The sequence below is a fragment of the Rhinoraja longicauda genome, chromosome 39 (genome assembly GCF_053455715.1).
Source record: "Rhinoraja longicauda isolate Sanriku21f chromosome 39, sRhiLon1.1, whole genome shotgun sequence".
NCBI classification, from domain to species: Eukaryota; Metazoa; Chordata; class Chondrichthyes; order Rajiformes; family Arhynchobatidae; genus Rhinoraja; species Rhinoraja longicauda.
In genome coordinates, this window is record NC_135991.1 from 16,140,714 (window position 1) to 16,153,213 (window position 12,500).

General features: G+C 52.1%; 1 protein-coding gene across 1 annotated transcript in view; it reads left to right on the forward strand.

Annotated features, from left to right (window-relative positions):
* The first annotated feature begins 1,275 nt into the window (after positions 1 to 1,275).
* LOC144611266 (histone-lysine N-methyltransferase SETD1A-like) overlaps positions 1,276 to 12,500 on the forward strand; it is a 13,469-nt gene continuing 2,244 nt past the window's right edge. Inside the window, exons 1-3 of the mRNA XM_078430313.1 lie at positions 1,276 to 1,404; positions 2,526 to 2,645; positions 6,292 to 6,429. Of these exons, the coding sequence (XP_078286439.1) occupies positions 1,285 to 1,404; positions 2,526 to 2,645; positions 6,292 to 6,429 (378 nt within the window). The 5' untranslated portion in view covers positions 1,276 to 1,284. The remainder of the gene's footprint in view (positions 1,405 to 2,525; positions 2,646 to 6,291; positions 6,430 to 12,500) is intronic.

Below are 12,500 nucleotides of genomic sequence, written 5' to 3' on the forward strand. Positions count from 1 at the left end.
TCTCTCCTCTCCTTCCCCTCTCCCCCCCTCTCTCCTCCTCTCTCTCCCCCTCCTCTCTCTCCCCCCTCTCTTTCCCCCCTCTCTCCTCTCCTCTCTCCCTCCTCTCTTTCCCCCCTCTCCTCTCCCCCTCCTCTCTCTCCCCCTCCCTCTTCTCTCCCTCCTCTCTCTCTCCTCTCTCTTTCCCTCCTCTCTCTCTCAAGCTGGAAAGGGCGCGGAGAAGATTGACGAGGATGTAGCCAGGACTCGAGGGGCCTGAGCTGCAGGGAGAGGTTGGGGGCAGGCTGGGACTCTCTACTCCTTGGAGCGCAGGAGGATGAGGGGCGATCTTATAGAGGTGGACAAGATCACCAGGGGAATAGATCGGGTAGACGCACAGAGTCTCTTGCCCAGAGTAGGGGAATCGAGGACCAGAGGACACGGGTTTGAGGTGAGAGAGGGGAGGGGGGGAAGATTTAATAGGAACCTGAGGGGCAACGTTTCCACACAGAGGGTGGTGGGTGAATGGAACGAGCTGCCGGAGGAGGTAGTTGAGGCTGGGACTATCGCAACGTTTAAGAGACACTTGGACGGGTACATGGATAGGGCGGGTTTGGAGGGATGTGGGCCAAACGCGGGCAGGTGGGACTAGTGTAGATGGGGCATGTTGGTCGGTGTGGGCAGGTGGGACTAGTGTAGATGGGGCATGTTGGTCGGTGTGGGACTAGTGTAGATGGGGCATGTTGGTCGGTGTGGGCAGGTGGGACTAGTGTAGATGGGGCATGTTGGTCGGTGTGGGCGGGTGGGATTAGTGTAGATGGGGCATGTTGGCCGGTGTGGGCAGGTGGGACTAGCGTAGATGGGGCATGTTGGTCGGTGTGGACTAGTGTAGATGGGGCATGTTGGTCGGTGTGGGACTAGTGTAGATGGGGCATGTTGGTAGATGTGGGCAGGTGGGACTAGTGTAGATGGGGCATGTTAGCCGGTGTGGGCAGGTGGGACTAGTGTAGATGGGGCATGTTGGTCGGTGTGGGACTAGTGTAGATGGGGCATGTTGGTCGGTGTGGGACTAGTGTAGATGGGGCATGTTGGTCGGTGTGGGCAAAGGTGGGACTAGTGTAGATGGGGCATGTTGGCCGGTGTGGGGAGGTGGGACTAGTGTAGATGGGGCATGTTGGCCGGTGTGGGCGAGTTGGGCCTAAGGTAGGGCCTGTTTCCGCACTGTATCGCTCTGTGACATTGTGACTCTCTCTCTCTCTCTCTCTCTCTCTCTCTCTCTCTCTCTCTCTTTAGCGGTCCGCGTCAGCGATGGGCCAGGGGAGCAACCGGTTGCTGTCAGAGAGAAGATCGGAACAAAGGCGTTTGCTGAGTGCCATCGGGACCTCGGCCCTGGTAGACAGCGACCTTCTGAAGTTTAATCAGCTCAAGGTAGCCACTGTGGGAGGGAGGGAGGGAGGGAAGGAGGGAGGGAAAGAGGGGAGAGAGGCGGCAGAGAGGGTAACCCGTGCCTGCCTTCTCCCCATACCCCTTGATCCCACTAGCTCCTAGAGCTCTATCTAACTCTCTCTTAAACCCATCCAGTGAATCGGCCTCCACTGCCCTCTGTGGCAGAGAATCCCACACATTCACAACTGCAAACGTTCCTCCCAACTTAACCCAACTCAACCCAACCCAACTCAACACAACCCAACCCAACCTAAAACAACTCAACCCAACCCAACTTAATCCAGCTCAACCCAACCCAACTCAACACAACCCAACCCAACACAACTCAACCCAACCTAACCCAACTCAACCCAACCCAACTCAACACAACCCACCTCAACCCAACACAACTCAACCCAACCCAACTCAATCCAACTCAACCCAACCCAACCCAACCCAACCCTAACTCTCTCTTAAACCCATCCAGTGAATCGGCCTCCACTGCCCTCTGTGGCAGAGAATCCCACACATTCACAACTGCAAACGTTCCTCCTCACCTCAGTTTTAAACGGCCTCCCCTTTATTCTTAGACTGTGTGGCCCCTGGTTCTGGACTCGCCCAACATTGGGAACATGTTTCCTGCATCTAGCTTGTCCGGTCCTTTTATAATTTTACACGTCTCTCTATAAGATCCCCCTCTCGTCCTTCTAAACTCCAGCGAACACAAACCCCAGTCTTTCCAATCTTTCCTCGTACGACAGTCCCGCCATCCCGGGGATTAACCTGGTGAACCTACGCTGCACTGCCTCAATAGCAAGGACGTCCTTCCTCAAACTAGGAGACCAAATCTGCACACAGTACTCCAGGTGCGGTCTCACCAGGGCCCTGTACAACTGCAGAAGACCTCCTTGCTCCTGAACTCAAACTAGGAGACCAAAACTGCACACAGTACTCCAGGTGCGGTCTCACCAGGGCCCTGTACAACTGCAGAAGGACCTCTTTGCTCCTGTACTGAAATCCTCGGCGAAAGCTTTGGGGGAAGATAGGGTGTAGAGATGAGGTAGAGTTACAACATCCCCCTGACATGACCCCCCTCACTCCCTCCCCGTCTCTCTCTCCCCCAGTTTCGTAAGAAGAAGTTACGATTTGGCCGCAGTCGTATACACGAGTGGGGTTTGTTCGCAATGGAGCCCATCGCGGCAGACGAGATGGTCATAGAATACGTTGGCCAGAGTATAAGGCAGGTATGTATCTGATCCTCACCCCTCCAGCCATGTTCCCTCCCTCCCTCACCCTCTCATTTCAACCCAACCCAACCCATACCAACTCAATCCAACCCAACTCAACCTACCCAACCCACCCACCCCAACCAACTCAACCCAACCACCCAACCCAACCAACCACCCAACCAACCCCAACCCACTCCAACCCACCCAACACAACCCACCCACCCAACTCAACCCAACCCAACTCCAACCCAACTCAACCCCAACCCAACCCAACCCAACTCCAACCCACCCAACCCAAACCCCAACCCCCCACCCCACCCCCCCCCCCCCCCAACACCAACTCAACCCACCCAACCCACCAACTCCAACCAACCCAACTCAACTCAGCCCAACCACCCAACCCACCCACCCAGCACTCCAAAATCAACCCAACCCAACCCAACACTCCAATTCAACCCAACCCAACTCAACCCAACACAACTCAACTCAGCCCAACTCAACGCAATTCAACTACAACCCAACCCAACTCAACCCAACCCAACCCACCCAACTCCAAAATCACCCAACCCAACTCAACCCAACCCAACCAACCCAACTCTCCATAATCAAACCAACTCAACCCAGCCCAACCCAACACAACCTAAGCCAACCCAACTCAACCCAACCCAACTCAACCAAACTCATCCCAACTCAACCCACCCAACACTCTAAAATCAACCCAACTCAACCCAACACAACACAAACCCAATCCAACCCAACCCAACTCACTCAACCCAACCCAACTCAACCCAACACAACCCAACTCACCCAACTCAACCCACCCAACTCAACCCAACCCAACTCAACCCAACTCAACCCAACCCAACCCAACCCAACACTCAACCCACCAACTCAACCCAACCAACTCAACCAACTCAACCCAACCAACACTCCAAACAACCCAACCCAACCCAACCCAACTCAACCCAACCCAACTCAACCCAACCCAACTCAATGCAACTCAACCCAACCCAACACTCCAAAAATCATCCCAACCCATCTCAACCCAACACAACGACCCAACCCAACTCAATCCAACTCAACCCTCCAAAAATCAACTCAACTCAACCCGTCTGCCCAACTCAACTCAATCCAACTCAACCCAACCCAACTCAACCCAACCCAACCAAACTCAACCCAACTGAACTCAACCCAATTCAACCCAACCCAACTCTCCAAAAATCAAACCAACTCAACCTAGCCCAACCCAACACCACCAAACTCAACCCAACGCAACCCAACCCAACACTCCAAAAATCATCCCAACCCAACACAACAACCCAACCCAACTCAATCCAACTCAACCCAACTCAACCCAACTCAGCACAACTCAACGCAACTCAACTCAACCGAACCCAACTCCAAAAATCAAACCAACTCAACCCAGTCCAACCCAACACAACCAAACTCAACCCACCCCAACCCAACCCAACACTCCAAAAATCAACTCAACCAACTCAACCCAACCCAACCCAACTCAACCCAACTCATCTCATCCCAACTCAACCCAACCCAACTCTCCAATAATCAACTCAACCCAACACTCCAAAAATCAACCCAACCAACTCAACCCAACACAACTCAGCCCAACTCAACCCAACCCAACACTCCAAAAATCAACCCAATCCAACCCAACTCAACCCAACCCAACACTCCAAATATCTATCCAACCCAACTCAACCCAACACAACTCAACTCAGCCCATCTCAACCCTACCCAACACACCAAAAATCAACCCTACCCAACTCAACCCAACACAACTCAACTCAATCCAACCCAACTCTCCAAAGATCAAACCAACTCAACCCAGCCCAACCCAACACAACCAAACTCAACCAAACCCAACCCAGCCCAACCCAACCAACACAAACAAACTCAATCCAACTCAACCCAACCCAACTCAATCCAACTCAACCCAACTTAACCCAACTCAACTTAACTCAAACAAACCCAACACTCCAAAACTCAACCCAACCCAATTCAACCTAACTCAACCCAACCAAACTCAAGCCAACCCAACACTCCAAAAATCAACCCAACCCAACTCAACCCAACCCAACACTCCAAAAATCAACCCAACCCAACTCAACCCAACACATCTCAACTCAACTCAACCCAACCCAACACTCCAAATATCAACCCAACCCAACTCAACTCAACTCAACCCAACCCAACACTCCAAATATCAACCCAACCCAACCCAACCCAACTCAACGCAACCCAACCCAGCCCAACCCAACCCAACTCAACGCAACCCAACCCAGCCCAACTCAACCGAACTTAACCCAACCCAACCCAACTCAACCCAACCCAACTCAATCCAACCCAACCCAACTCAACGCAACCCAACCCAGCCCAACTCAACCCAACTTAACCCAACTCAACCCAACTCAACCCAACCCAACTCAACCCAACCCAACTCAATCCAACGCAACTCTCCAGAACTCAACCCACCCCATCGGCGGTCAGTGGAAGCAAGTGTGACCGACCCCACTTTTACGTTGGACGCCCGTGCGTGACTTTCTTTAACGTGGGGAGACTGGAGCACAGACATCCCAGCGCACGGTCCTTGTCAGATCTGGGTCAGGATCCAGTGGTGATCCAGTGGTGATCCAGTGGTGATCCAGTGGTGATCCAGTGGTGATCCTACCAGGAGGGTAGCTCCAGATGGCATCGCTCTCAGGATCTCTGGACCACACGAGCTTCTCCACCACGACTAGGCGACAACCCATAGAAACACAGACAACGGGTGCAGGAGGAGGCCACTCGGCCCTTCGAGCCTGTACGCACCGCCATTCACCGCCATCGCGGCCGACCGTCCACAATCAGTAACCCGTGCCTGCCTTCTCCCCATACCCCTTGATCCCACTAGCCCCTAGAGCTCTATCTAACTCTCTCTTAAACCCATCCAGTGAATCGGCCTCCACTGCCCTCTGTGGCAGAGAATCCCACACATTCACAACTGCAAACGTTCCCTCCTCACCTCAGTTTTAAACCCTTTATTCTTAGACTGTGTGGCCCCTGGTTCTGGACTCGCCCAACATTGGGAACATGTTTCCTGCATCTAGCTTGTCCGGTCCTTTTATAATTTTACACGTCTCTCTATAAGATCCCCCTCTCGTCCTTCTAAACTCCAGCGAATACAAGCCCAGTCTTTCCAATCTTTCCTCGTACGACAGTCCCGCCATCCCGGGGATTAACCTGGTGAACCTACGCTGCACTGCCTCAATAGCAAGGACGTCCTTCCTCAAACTAGGAGACCAAAACTGTACACAGTACTCCAGGTGTGGTCTCACCAGGGCCCTGTACAACTGCAGAAGGACCCCCTTGCTCCTAGACTCAAACTAGGAGACCAAAACTGTACACAGTACTCCAGGTGCGGTCTCACCAGGGCCCTGGACAACTGCAGAAGGACCTCTTTACTCCTAAACTCAACTGTTCTCGTTATGAAGGCCAACGTGCCATTGGCTTCCTTCACTGCCTGCTGTACCTGCACGCCAATATTCGGTGACTGGTGTACAAGGACACCCAGGTCTCGCTGCACCTCCCCCTAACCTAACCCAACCCAACTCTCTCTCTCTCTCTCTCTCTCTCTCTCTCTCTCTCTTCCTCTGTGCTCCAGGTGGTTGCTGACATGCGAGAGCGGAGATACGAGGACGCCGGCATCGGGAGCAGTTACCTCTTCCGCGTCGACCACGACACGATCATCGACGCGACGAAATCGGGGAATCTAGCGCGGTTCATTAACCACTGCTGCACCGTGAGTGTCTACTGCCATCTCCCCATCGCTCCCCAGTCTCCCTCACCCAACCCAACCCAACCCAACCCAACCCAACCCAACTCAACCCAACCCAACCCAACCCAACCCAACTCAACCCAACCCAACTCAATCCAACCCAATTCAACTCAACCCAACTCAACCCAACCCAACTCAATCCAACCCAATTCAACCCAACCCAACCCAACTCAACCGAACTCAACCCAACCCAACCCAACTCAACCCAAACCAACCCTTGAGTTGGGTTGCGTTGGGTCGATTTTTGGTGAGTTGGGTTGGGTTGCGTTGACTTGGGCTGGGTTGAGTTGAATTGGGTTGAGTTGAGTTGAATTGGGTTGGGTTGGGTTGAGTTGGGTTGGGTTGAGTCAACCCAACCCAACCCAACCCAACTCACCAAAAATCAACCCAACCCAACGCAACCCAACTCATCTCAACCCAATCCAACTCAACCCAACCCAACTCAACCCAATCCAACCCAACCCAACTCAGCTCAACCCAACTCAACCCAACCCAATTCAACCCAATCCAACTCAACCCAACCCAATTCAACCCAACCCAACCCAACTCACCAAAAATCAACCCAACCCAACTCAACCCAACCCAACTCACCAAAAATCAACCCAACTCAACCCAACCCAACTCAACTCAACCCAACCCAACCCAACTCAACCTAACTCAACCCAACTCAACCCATCCCAACCCAACTCAACCCAACCCAACCCAATTCAACTCAACCCAACCCAACTCAACCCAACCCAACCCAACTCACCAAAAATCAACGCAACTCAACCCAACCCAACTCAACCCAACCCAACTCAACCCAACTCAAGTCAACCCAACCCAATCCAACTCAACCCAACTCAACCCAACCCAACTCAACCCAACCCAAGCCAACTCAACTCAACCCAACCCAACCCAACTCACCAAAAATCAACCCAACTCAACCCAACTCAACCCAACCCAACCCATCCCAACTCAACCCAACTCAACCCAACTCAACCCAACTCAACCCAACCCAACTCACCAAAAATCAACCCAACTCAATCCAACTCAACCCAACCCAACTCAACCCAACCCAACCAAACTCAACACAACTGAACTCAACCCAATTCAACCCAACCCAACTCTCCAAAAATCAAACCAACTCAACCTAGCCCAACCCAACACCACCAAACTCAACCCAACGCAACCCAACCCAACACTCCAAAAATCATCCCAACCCAACTCAACCCAACTCAACCCAACTCAACCCAGCCCAACCCAACTCAACCCAACCCAACTCAACCCAACCCAACCCAACTCACCAAAAATCGACCCAACCCAACCAAACTCAACCCAACCCAACTCAACCCAACCCAACTCAAGTCAACCCAACCGAATTCAACTCAACTCAACCCAATTCAACTCAACCCAACCCAACTCAACCCAACCCAATTCAACTCAACCCAACTCAACCCAACACAACTCACCAAAAATCAACCCAACTCAACCCAGCCCAAGTCAACCCAACCCAACTCAACCCAACCCAACTCAACCCAACCCAACCCAACCCAACTCAACCCAACCCATCCAACCCAACTCAACCCAACCCATCCAACCCAACTCTCCAAAATTCAACCAAACCACTGCTGCACCGTGAGTGTCACCCGCCATCTCCCCATCGCTCCCCAATCTCTCTCTCCCAACCCAATCCAACTCAACCCAACCCAACTCAACCCAACCCAATCCAATTCAACCCAACTCAACCCAACCCAATTCAACTCAACCCAGCCCAAGTCAACCCAACTCAACCCAATTCAACTCAACTCAACTCAACCCAACTCACCAAAAATCAACCAACCCAACCCAACCCAACCCAACCCAACCCAATTCAACCCAATCCAATTTAACGCAACCCAACTCAACCCAACCCAACTCAACCCAACCCAACTCAACCCAACCCAACTCAACCCAACCCAACTCAACTCAACCCAACCCAACTCAACCCAACTCAACTCAACCCAACCCAACCCAACTCACCAAAAATCAACCCAACTCAACCCAACTCAACCCAACTCAACCCAACTCAACCCAACTCAATCCAACCCAATTCAACCCAATCCAACCCAACTCAACCCAACCCAACTCAACCCAATCCAACTCAACCCAACTCAACTCAACCTAACCCAACCCAATTCAACTCAACCCAACCCAACCCAACCCAACTCAACCGAACTCAACCCAACTGAACCCAACTCAATTCAACTCAACCAAGCCCAAGTCAACCCAACCCAATTCAACTCAACCCAACCCAACCCAACCCAATTCAACTCAACCCAACTCAACCCAATCCAACCCAACTCAACCCAACCCAACCCAACCCAACCCAATTCAACTCAACCCAACCCAACCCAACCCAACTCAACCCAACCCAACCCAACCCAACTCAACCCAACTCAACTCAACCCAACCCAACTCAACTCAACCCAACCCAACTCAACCCAACCCAACCCCTTGAGTTGGGTTGCGTTGGGTCGATTTTTGGTGAGTTGGGTTGGGTTGGGTTGACTTGGGCTGGGTTGAGTTGAATTATTGGCTTGGGTTGAGTTGGGTTGGGTTGAGTCAACCCAACCCAACCCAACTCACCAAAAATCAACCCAACCCAACTCAATTCAACCCAACTCAACCCAACTCAACCCAACCCAACTCAACCCAACTCAACCCAACTCAACTCAACCCAACCCAACACAACCCAACTCACCAAAAATCAACCCAACCCAACCCAACTCAACCCAACCCAACCCAACTCAACCCAACTCAACTCAACCCAACCCAACTCAACCTAACTCAACTCAACCCAACCCACCCCAACCCAATTCAACTCAACCCAGCCCAAGTCAACTCAACCCAACTCAACTCAACTCAACTCAACCCAACTCAACCCAACCCAACTCAACCCAACCCAACCCAACTCAACCCAACCCAACCAAACTCAACCCAACCCATCCAACCCAACTCTCCAAAAATCAACCAAACCACTGCTGCACCCAAACCAACCCAATTCAACTCAACCCAATCTAACTCAACCCAACCCAACCTAACTCAACCCAATCCAACTCAACCCAACTCAACCCAACCCAATTCAACTCAACCCAACCCAACTCAACCCAACCCAACCTAACTCAACCCAATCCAACTCAACCCAACTCAACCCAACCCAATTCAACTCAACCCAACCCAACTCAACCCAACTCAACTCAACCCAACTCAACCCAGCCCAAGTCAACCCAAGTCAACTCAACCCAACCCAACCCAACTCACCAAAAATCGACCCATCGCAACCCAACTCAACCCAACCCAACCCAACTCTCCAAAAATCAACAAAACTCAACCCAACTCAACCCAACCCAACTCTACCCAACCAAACTCAACCCAACCCAACTCAACCCAACCCAACCCAACTCTCCAAAATTCAACAAAACTCAACCCAACTCAACCCAACCCAATCCAACTCAATCCAACCCAACCCAACTCAACCCAACCCAAGTCAACCTAACCCAACTCAACTCAACCCACACTCAACCCAACTCAACCCAACTCAACCCAACCCAACTGAACTCAACCCAACCCAACCTAACCCAACTCAACCCAACCCAACTTAACCCAACCCAACTCAACTCAACGCAACTCAACCCAACTCAATCCAACCCAACCCAACTCAACTCAACCCAACTGAACTCAACCCAACCCAACCTAACCTAACCCAACTCAACCCAACTCTCCGAAAATGAGATAGCATGAGATTGAGAGAGTGTGTGTGTGTTTGTGCGTGCGTGCGAAACATAGAAACATAGAAAATAGATGCAGGAGGAGGCCATTCGGCCCTTCGAGCCTGTACGCACCGCCATTCATTGTGATCACGGCCGACCGTCCACAATCAGTAACCCGTGCCTGCCTTCTCCCCATACCCCTTGATCCCACTAGCCCCTAGAGCTCTATCTAACTCTCTCTTAAACCCATCCAGTGAATCGGCCTCCACTGCCCTCTGTGGCAGAGAATCCCACACATTCACAACTGCAAACGCTCCTCCTCACCTCAGTTTTAAACGGCCTCCCCTTTATTCTTAGACTGTGTGGCCCCTGGTTCTGGACTCGCCCAACATTGGGAACATGTTTCCTGCATCTAGCTTGTCCGGTCCTTTTATAATTTTACACGTCTCTATAAGATCCCCCTCTCGTCCTTCTAAACTCCAGCGAACACAAGCCCCAGTCTTTCCAATCTTTCCTCGTACGACAGTCCCGCCATCCCGGGGATTAACCTGGTGAACCTACGCTGCACTGCCTCAATAGCAAGGACGTCCTTCCTCAAACTAGGAGACCAAAACTGCACACAGTACTCCAGGTGCGGTCTCACCAGGGCCCTGTACAACTGCAGAAGGACCTCCTTGCTCCGAGACTCGTTTTAGGAAGGCCATCCTTGCTATTGAGTACAGGAGCAAAGAGGTCCTTCTGCAGTTGTACAGGGCCCGGGTGAGACCGCACCTGGAGTACTGTGTGCAGTTTTGGTCTCCTAGTTTGAGTACAACTGCAGAAGGACCTCCTTGCTCCTGTACTCGATAGCAAGGACGTCCTTCCTCAAATTAGGAGACCAAAACTAGAGTTGTGGTCTCACCAGGGCCCTGTACAACTGCAGAAGGACCTCCTTGCTCCTAGACTCAAAAGCGAATACAAGCCCAGTCTTTCCAATCTTTCCTCGTACGACAGTCCCGCCATCCCGGGGATTAACCTGGTGAACCTACGCTGCACTGCCTCAATAGCAAGGACGTCCTTCCTCAAACTAGGAGACCAAAACTGCACACAGTGCTCCAGGTGCGGTCTCACCAGGGCCCTGTACAACTGCAGAAGGACCTCTTTACTCCTATACTCAATCCTCTCGTTATTAGGTTCACCAGGTTAATTCCCGGAATGGCGGGACTGTCGTATGTTGAAAGACTGGAGCGACTGGGCTTGTATACACTGGAATTTAGAAGGATGAGAGGGGATCTTATCGAAACGTATAAGATTATTAAGGGGTTGGACACGTTAGAGGCAGGAAACATGTTCCCAATGTTGGGGGGGTCCAGAACAAGGGGCCACAGTTTGAGAAGGGGTCGGCCATTTAGAACGGAGATGAGGAAAAACTTTTTCAGTCAGAGAGTTGTGAATCTGTGGGATTAATTCTCTGCCTCAGAGGGCAGTGGAGGCCAATTCCCTGAATGCATTCAAGAGAGAGCTAGATAGAGCTCTTAAGGATAGAGCTCGAGATAGAGCACTCAAGAGAGAACTAGATCGTCAAGAGAGAGCTAGATAGAGCTCTTAAGGATAGCGGAGTCAGGGGGTATGGGGAGAAGGCAGGAACGGGGTACTGATTGAGAATGATCAGCCGTGATCACATTGAATGGCGGTGCGTACAGGCTCGAAGGGCCGAATGGCCTCCTCCTGCACCTATTGTCTATTGTCTGTTGTACTCAATAGCAAGGACGTCCTTCCTCAAACTATGAGACCACAACTCTGCACACAGTACTCCAGGTGCGGTCTCACCAGGGCCCTGTACAACTGTAGAAGGACCTCCTTGCTCCTAGACACAAACTATGAGACCACAACTCTGCACACAATACTCCAGGTGCGGTCTCACCAGGGCCCTGTACAACTGCAGAAGGACCTCTTTGCTCCTCTACTCAATAGCAAGGACGTTCTTCCTCAAACTAGGAGACCAAAACTGCACACAGTACTCCAGGTGTGGTCTCACCAGGGCCCTGTACAACTGCAGGAGGACCTCTTTGCTCCTCTACTCAATAGCAAGGACGTTCTTCCTCAAACTAGGAGACCAAAACTGCACACAGTACTCCAGGTGCGGTCTCACCAGGGCCCTGTACAACTGCAGAAGGACCTCCTTGCTCCTATACTCAACTCCTCTCGTTGTGAAGGCCCGTTGGCTTTCTTCACTGCCTGCTGTACCTGCACGCCAACGTTCAGTGACTGGTGTACACGGACACCCAGGTCTCGTTGCACCACCCCCTTACCCAACCTGACGCC